The sequence below is a fragment of the Prinia subflava genome, chromosome 2 (genome assembly GCF_021018805.1).
Source record: "Prinia subflava isolate CZ2003 ecotype Zambia chromosome 2, Cam_Psub_1.2, whole genome shotgun sequence".
NCBI classification, from domain to species: Eukaryota; Metazoa; Chordata; class Aves; order Passeriformes; family Cisticolidae; genus Prinia; species Prinia subflava.
In genome coordinates this window covers 102,799,773-102,807,889 of record NC_086248.1, presented here as the reverse complement: position 1 = coordinate 102,807,889, position 8,117 = coordinate 102,799,773, and the positions used below count along the sequence as shown (strand labels likewise).

Sequence of the window (8,117 nt, the reverse complement as noted above, 5' to 3'; positions counted from 1 at the left end):
GGATCCCTGACACAGATCCCACCGCCAGCACTAAGCTGGGATCCCGTTCCCTCGGCATCAAGCACGGCCATCTTTTCAGTTAGCTCCTGAAGAAATCCCCCTTAGGGAATAACCAGAGCGCCGCGGCTGCGCGGGTCCCACCCGCCGGGAGGGGCCGCTCATCGCCGATCCCCGCCGGATCCTGCATCCCGCATCCTGCGCGCGCCCCGCCCCGCGCACGCGCCCGCCGCGCTCCCGGTGCCGCGGCGGAGGAGGAGGAGGAGGGAGAGCAGGCAAAGCGGGAGCGATGGACAGCGCCGGCAAGGAGCGGGAGGCCGTGCAGCTCATGGCGGAGGCCGAGAAGCGGGTCAAGGGCTCGCACTCCTTCCTGCGGGGGCTCTTCGGGTGAGCGGCTTCCGCATCCCCCCTGCCCGGATCCTGCATCCCCCTTCCCATTTCCTGCTCCCCCCTTCCAGTCTCTTGCATCTCCTCCCGGTTCCCCGGCTCCTGGATCCCCCTCTCCAGCTCTTGTGCCCCTTGCAGCCCCTTCACACCCGCATTTCTAGCTCCCGCTCCCCTTCGGCTCCTGGATCACCCCCCTGAGCCCCTGCCCCCCCTCCCATCTCCTACATCCCTTCCTTCCCCATCTCCTAGATCCGCCCCCTTCCCTATTTCCTGCCTCCCTTTCCCGTTTCCTCCATCCTCCCCTTCCTGACGTCTTCCCTCTTTTTCCCAGCTCCTGCCTCCCAGTGGGGGTGAGGGTTTTCCTTATCCCTGCCAGGACACGGAAGGGGTGCGCACACGGAGCCCTCCCATCCCGATCCAAACCCGGATCCCCCTGGAACAACCAGCCCCTCCTGGCCATCCATGGCCGCAGGGATGTGACGAGCGCGCTCGGCCACTGCGGCTCCTGTTCCCTCCCCGCGTCCGGCCCCGCGCTCATCCCGGCCTTATCCCGGGGGGGAATCATCTTCCGGCATCCTCGGGATTCGCCCTGGCAGGGATGAGCTCTCCCGAAATCCCAGGGAACACCCGGCACCCCGGGGCTGCGGCTGGCATTATCCCAGAAAATGGCAGAGCGTCCTTTTCCCTGGGCCTGGCTGCTCCAGCCTCGCTGTTCCTGGGGGTGTGTCTGGAAATGGGATGCTGTGGCCACCTCAGTTCTGCTTTTCCTTAGTTTTGTAAGGAAACAACATTCCCGGAGCGATGCTGTGTGAAGGCCTTGAGGTTTTTAGCCATTAGCCCAGAAAAATCGGCTGTGGCTGCCCTAAAATCCACAAGTTTTAAATAGAAATTCCTCTCCGGCCTCCGGCAGATTAATCAGTCAGGGCCTGCTCCAGGGGCATAATCCGGGTGGCAAATTCCTGAAAATCCTTGGAGGGAACGGGCAGAGATTTCGAGAGAGGAATTTTTAATTTTCAGGGCTAAAAACAGATGGAGGGAAAAAAAAGAGGATGGAAAGGTGGGGGGGGCAGGGTGTGACTCGGCTCTTGGCACTTTCCTTGCAAACGGGATGTCCAGGCCTCTCAGTGCTTGCCAAATTAATTCTTCCACTTGGGCTCTTCTTGGAATTGCTCCATCACCTTGCACAAGAGCTGTTATTCTTTTTATTTCTAATTTTTGGGGATTGAAAAGCTAGGACCTGCCCTGTTCCAGAGGCCTCTCTGGGTGTAGCATTCCTCGGTGCTGCCTCCACTGGCTTTGGCTCATGCCAGAGGTGCCTTCCAAGGGCAAGGAGGGATCCAAAAATCCCGCCTGTGCTTCCAAACCAACCATGTTTGGCTGTCAGAGGAAGAGAAGGAGGGGAGAAAAGCATCAGAATCCCCAAGGGATGGAAAAGGAAATGGAATAATCCCTGTTGTGGGGACGATTTAAGAGCAGTGTGGATGTGGCACTTGGGGATGTGGATTTGGGGGGAATGTTGGATTTGTGGGCTTGAGGGATTTTCCAGCCTTAAGGATTCTGGGATTCCTTTTTTTTCTGTGGGAGCAGAGCTTGATCCCACCTGGCTTCTGTCAGGAGTTATGAAGACCAAGGAGGTCCCTCCAGAGCCTCTTTTCATTCAAGGTTTCCATGAAAAATCCGCATTTCCTTACCAAAAATCTGATCTTTGGCATCTCGGAATTCTGGGAGAGACCCTAAATCCAGCATTCCCCTTTCAGTGTTCTTACGTGGGGGGTGAGATCAGCCTCACAGAGCCTGGAGAGGCCAAGATTCCCAATCCCAATTTTGGCTCAGGAGATGTGTTCTCTCCTGGCCCAGCTTCAGGACCATTCCCACTTCATTCCAGGGGCAACACCCGGGTGGAGGAGGCCTGTGAGATGTACACCAGGGCTGCCAACATGTTCAAGATCGCCAAAAACTGGAGTGGTGAGTCCAAATCCTGGGATCTGGGGTGGCGTGGGTGATCCCAGAGCACCCAAATGTTTTCCTGTAAATAATTCCATGGGGGATGGTCTCTGTGTCCATGCAATTCCTATTTAAATACTGGGAGAGTGGACAAAGGGAATGAGCTGGAGGATCTAGGAGGAATTTTAAAATGCCAGCTGGTGATCCTGCTTGGGAAGCCTTTATTCCTAAATCTCCTCAGGTCCCCAAAGCAGTGCATTCCCGCTCATTCCCGGGATTCATGGGATCAGTATTCCTTTTTTTCCAGCGGCAGGAAATGCCTTTTGCCAGGCAGCCAAGCTGCACATGCAGCTCCAGAGCAAGCACGACTCAGCCACCAGCTTTGTGGATGCCGGGAATGCCTACAAAAAAGCGGATCCACAAGGTAAGGCAGCAGAACCCAGCAGTGGAACCTGGGATTGTTCCCTGCCAAATGCTCAGTGATGGCAGAGGTGCATTCCTGCTTTTCCAGAAGGAGCTTTGGGATGATGCAGGAGGTCAGCACTATCCTGGCATCTCCTCTTGGTGTTTGTTGGGATTTGGGATGCTGCAGGGTGTTGGGACTTTTGGCAGCTTCCATCCTGGTTTGGCTTGGCTTTAGGAAATGGCTTCAGGCAGTCACTGGGCTGGATCCCAGTGGGATCTCTGCCATGTCCCCAAGGCTTTCCCCAGTCCTGGCTTTTGTTGGGGTGAGAATAAAGGATTTGGGATTCTTTCAACCTGGTTGTGATTTTTGGGAAAGTCTCTGATCCATTTTTCCCTAGACAGGTCTGGAATCAAATCCCCCACCTCCCACCAGCACTATCCCAGGAGACATGGAAACAAACTCAGGGTGGATAACGTCCTTTTGGAGTGGTGAAACTCCCAAATTCCCTGGAAAACAGCAGTGTTTTGGAGTTGATCCCTTTAAGTTTGCTCTGTTGGGGGATGCAGACAGCAAACTTGGGGTTGGGTCATCCTGGTGTTCGTTCCCTTTGGGAATTGCTGGGGGTGCTGGGGCCAAGATCATTCCAGAGCCCACTCTGTGGGTAGATATTCCCTAGAGCAGCTGCCGGGTGGGATTTGGGAGTGGGATGTGGCTGACACTGTTGTCTCTCACACACGCTGCAGAGGCCATCAACTGCTTAAACGCAGCCATCGATATCTACACAGACATGGTAAGGCCCCGCTCCCGGGAATGCTGCGCGGCTTCCTGGGAACGCTGCGCCTCATCCTGCTTCCCTCCCGTCCCCAGGGCCGCTTCACCATCGCCGCCAAGCACCACATCACCATTGCTGAGATCTACGAGGCCGAGCTGGTGGACATCGAGAAGGTGAGGGGACATCGGTGACATCATCAGTGATGTCGTTGGAGGCCTCGGCACAGCTTTCCCAGAAAACCTGTGGTTGCCACATCCCTGGAAGTGTCCAAGGCCAGGTTGGAGCAGCCTGGGATAGTGGAAGGTGTTCCCCCAGTGGAAGTAGATCATCCTTGAGGTCTCTTCCAACCCAAACCATCCTGGGATTTCCATGCCCTGAGCTTAAGAATTCCCATCTCCCATTCAGCACTGGAATTCCTGGTGTAGCTGCAATCCAGCCCTGAGTTGGAGTTAATGGTTTTCCGAGCCTGGAGGCTTTCATGGAGCAGTCCCAAGCCTCTGGTGTGTCCCTGTGTCAGCAGCACTGGCTGAATGCTCCAGTGAGAATCTGCCTCAGTGTTTCCCATTGGAAAAGTGCTTCAGGAATGTCATGGAGCCATTTTCTGTCACTTTTAGTTCCCACATCAGCACTCACTCCCTCATTCCCACTTCCAAGCTCCCTGAGCAGGAATCCCACTGCAGATTTCCTGCTGGAATTTTGCACGATAAAACTGGATGGGATTTAGGGGTTATTTTCCAGGCAAGGATTTCCTTCCTTGGCTCTGCTCCATTGGATCCCATCTCTCTCCCTGAATGTTTGTGCTGTTGTCTGGGGTGCTTTATCCCAGGATGACTGATCCCACATTTCTGTCCCCAGGCCATTGCACACTATGAGCAGGCCGCGGATTATTACAAGGGAGAGGAATCCAACAGGCAAGTCCTTGGGATCAGCGGGAAGGGCTGGAACAGGGATCCATCCCAGACTCTCCCAGAACCAAGATACTTCTAATTTGGGCTATTCCAAGAGAATTCCTCTAAATCCCAGTTGTGGGTTCCCAGTTTTCTCTCTGGGAAGGGGTGCTGGGGTACAGGCTGGTGAAGTCCCAGGATTCAGGGCCTGACTTTTGGGATATGGTTGCAGCTCAGCCAACAAGTGTCTGCTGAAGGTGGCGGCCTATGCGGCGCAGCTGGAGCAGTACCAGAAAGCCATTGAGATCTACGAGCAGGTCAGAAGCCAAATCCCATGGGAATAGCACCTCTTCCCAAGGAAAAGGGCTTTGGGGGGTCGGCAAAACTGCCAGAATGAGGGAATTGTTTAGTTTGGAAAAGCTTTCTGATGTCAGAGTCCCACTGTTCCTCCTACATGGCCAAGTGTCCCCAAGTGCCACATCCATGATTTTCAGTGTTTCCAGGAAAAGGCTGGGAGAAATTAATAAAAATTCCCCTTTGAATGTATTAACAACTTGCTTTGGCAGAAAATTCCCTCCTGGATTTATCAACTCTGCCTTTTGTTGGATATTTACCTGTGAATACCAGCATCGCTGCTTGGTGCTTCCAGTGGGTTAATCCTGGAGCAGCTTTTTGCCAAATGGACTTGTTTTTCCATTTCCTCATCAACCAGGGATCAGCCTGGTGGGACTGACTTCCCCTGGGATAAGTTTAAAAGCTCCCTGCTTCCCAACAGCTTTTTGGCATTTTTTCCATGCCTTTTATTCACAGCCCTGTGGCTCAGGGTGGAATTTGAATTGGTTTAATCGAGGCTTTCCTTTCCTGCCCCTTTTTCCATGCTGGTTTTTTTTTTCCAGGTGGGAACAAATACGATGGATAACCCTTTGCTCAAGTACAGCGCCAAGGAATATTTCTTCAAAGCTGCCCTGTGCCACTTCATCGTGGATGAGCTGAATGCCAAGGTCAGTTACCCCAGAATTCCCAATCCCTCTTCACCAACCTCGGCCAGCTGAAAGGAGCTTGGTGGGCTCACAGCTGTTATCCCAAAATCCCTCCTCAGTAGTGGCTGGAGTTCTTGATGTGCCACTGTCAACGCTGGATTCCTGGTGGATACTTTCCCAAGTTTGAGGATGGGAACTTTGAATCCTGGGGGGAAAAAAAAAAATGAGAATGATGTGTGAAGGGATTTCTCTCTTCCAGCTTGCACTGGAGAAATACGAAGAAATGTTCCCAGCTTTCACAGATTCCCGGGAATGCAAGCTATTGAAAGTGAGTAACCAGGGGTCTTTCCCACTTTTTCAGGGGTTTTCTCCTTTATCCCAGCATTCTAGAGGACATCAGCCTCACTTTTCCATGGGTTTGGCCCAGATCCCTGTTTGTAGTGGGTGCTTTCCATGGGTCTCTTCCCTGGGATGAGATGCCAGAGAGGGAATATGCAGGAACAGAGCATTCCCTAATTTTTCCTGGTGTTTTCCCAGAAACTGCTGGAAGCTCACGAGGAGCAAAACAGCGAGGCCTACACCGAGGCAGTGAGTACTCATGGGTTCACTTGCTGCTTCTTCCTTCTCTTCTTTGGGGTGCCTGTGCCCTGTTCAGTATTTGGGGATCTGCAAAGAGGGGCCAGGGACAGAGCTGCTCCAGCAAGGTCCCAGCTTCCTCCTTTAACATTCCTGGGTTTTCATGGATAGTTCAGATCCTGCCTGGGTTTGCTCCGGCTCCTTTGGTGTTTGACAGGAGCTTAAAGTGCTCAGAGTGGGTTTGGAGATGCTTTTGCTCTTGCTTTCCCTTTGCCTTTGTTTCCCCTTTTTTCCCCTTTCCCCTTATTTTCTCCTCCCTTTCCCCCCTTTTTTTTTTCCCCTTCGCGCTCTTTGCCCTCCTCCCCGCTTTTGCTTTATTGTCCTTCTTTGCATTCCCCCGCTCCCATTTCTCTCCTCTTTCCCTCCCCTTTATTCCCAGGACAAGCCCATGTCTGCCACTCCCCCCTCCTATCCCCGCGGCATTCCCGCCTCATTCCCTTTCCCACCCCCTCCCTGATCCACGTTTTTGCTGGTGCCAGGTGAAGGAATTCGACTCCATCTCGCGGCTGGATCAGTGGCTCACCACGATGCTGCTGCGCATCAAGAAAACCATCCAGGGCGAGGGCGACGGCGACCTCAAGTGATGCCCGCGGGCCCTTCCTGCCTCCAGCCGAGGACTTTTCGGGAGTTCCCGACCCAATTCCGCGCTTTCTTTCGTAGCTTCCCACTCCCATGGCTCACTGTGTTTCTTTAGCCCCCGCTCTGTGGTGATGCTCCAGGCGGATGCAAGGCAGGAGAAGCCCTTGGAGCGGAATTCCTCCTCCTCCTTGTGTTTGGTCCTGCTCATCTCGGTGCCTGCACTTGCAGCACCCAGTTTTCCCGCTGTTCCGTTGATTCCAGCATGTAAATATTCCATCCAGGCCAGCACAGTACCAATTAAGCGCTTCCAGCCTGTTGTGTTCCCATTTTCCCATTCACAAGTGTTGGATACACTTGGATTTGGGGGTCTGGAAGTGGTGATAGCCAGAGGCTTTGGGAATTGGGAATATCCCGCACATCCTCACCATGCCAAAGGCATTCCAGGAGCACTGGGATCAGTGTCAGCCCTAGGTGCTAGTTGGTTTCCATCTTTCTTGGATTGATTTTTCACTTCATTTCATGGTGCATCCCATCCCTTTACTTTTCAAATAATTCCACCCAAGGAAGGATCTATTTTTGTACCTCACCCTCCACATGTGCCGGGCACAATTCCTAAATTCTGACCCCTCGGCTGCACGCGGTTGTTGATCCCACAGGAGCCTTGCTGGAATTTGGGTGGCAGGGGTGAAGTTTGCTTGGGAGAAGCTGAAAAATTCTTGCAGGAATTGGTGGATGTGTGGTTAAGGAGGGAGCGTTGAGCTGCCTGGTTTTTCAGGGATGTGTCAGAGGCATCGGGAGCTAGTGCAATTTGTCACTCTTTGGGAAGAGTGAAGTCATTAATTAAGGGCTGCTCTGGAGGCTCCAGGCAGCTCCAGCCCCTCTTTCATCTGGAAAAAGTCAGGTTGGAATGTTGGGCTTTGGATAAGAGTTTGGGTCTTTGGGCTCTAAAGTTCTGAAAACAAAAAATCCTGATCTACGCCAAATTCTCCTTGGTTTGGTGTTTTCCCATCCTTCCTGATCTCTTTATTTCCCACAGGTCCTTGTGTTCATCCCAAACAGATGGAAAAGCCCAGACTTGGGAGGCTGGGGGTGGGGGGATCTCCCAGCTCCAAGCTTGGAAGCACAGGGATTTCATCCATCCCCACCCTTAGGAATTGCTTTGTCTGGCATCCAGCACTGTGGGAGCCGGGATGAGGGGAAGCATAGCATGGGAGGCTCCACTTTTCCTGGCATTTTTTTCAGTTCAGTTGCCATTCCCTGTGTCGGTGTTGTAGGACAGGAGGAGCAGGAGGGCTGTTACTCCATCCCTACACCTGGTAGTTGTGTGTGAGTAGCTCCAGCATGTCCTCTGCTGTATCCATGGTGAATTGTGACGGTTCCCAGGTGACAATTCCGCCACTCCCACTGTATTCCTGCCCCACTTCCATCACTCTCTACTCGGAAAACTTATTTAAGGAAATGGCCTTAGCAAGAACATTATGTTTGGTGTGACTCTGTACATGAATAAAGTGAAAATCATGGATGGAAGG

General features: G+C 53.0%; 1 protein-coding gene across 2 annotated transcripts; it reads left to right on the top strand.

Annotated features, from left to right (window-relative positions):
- Positions 1–249: 249 nt before the first annotated feature.
- NAPB (NSF attachment protein beta) lies at positions 250–8,115 on the top strand. 2 transcript variants are annotated; one of them, XM_063391324.1, is made up of 11 exons: positions 250–384; positions 2,270–2,349; positions 2,636–2,752; positions 3,478–3,524; positions 3,602–3,679; positions 4,362–4,417; positions 4,626–4,710; positions 5,290–5,394; positions 5,633–5,701; positions 5,911–5,961; positions 6,489–8,115. In XM_063391324.1, the coding sequence occupies exons 1-11, from the start codon at positions 287–289 to the stop codon at positions 6,591–6,593; spliced, it is 891 nt and encodes a 296-aa protein (XP_063247394.1). In that variant the 5' UTR covers positions 250–286; the 3' UTR covers positions 6,594–8,115. The 2 variants fall into 2 exon arrangements, with proteins under 2 accessions (XP_063247394.1, XP_063247395.1); XM_063391325.1 differs by lacking the exon at positions 3,478–3,524 and having other exon boundaries at positions 330–384.
- The last annotated feature ends 2 nt before the right edge of the window (positions 8,116–8,117 follow it).

Excerpts from the sequence above, each read along its gene's own strand:
- NAPB (XM_063391324.1), top strand. The coding sequence starts at position 287 with ATGGACAGCGCCGGCAAGGAGCGGGAGGCCGTGCAGCTCATGGCGGAG. Across the intron at positions 385-2,269 it reads TTCCTGCGGGGGCTCTTCGG|GGGCAACACCCGGGTGGAGG; the intron begins GTGAGCGGCTTC and ends ACTTCATTCCAG. Across the intron at positions 2,753-3,477 it reads CAAAAAAGCGGATCCACAAG|AGGCCATCAACTGCTTAAAC; the intron begins GTAAGGCAGCAG and ends CACACGCTGCAG.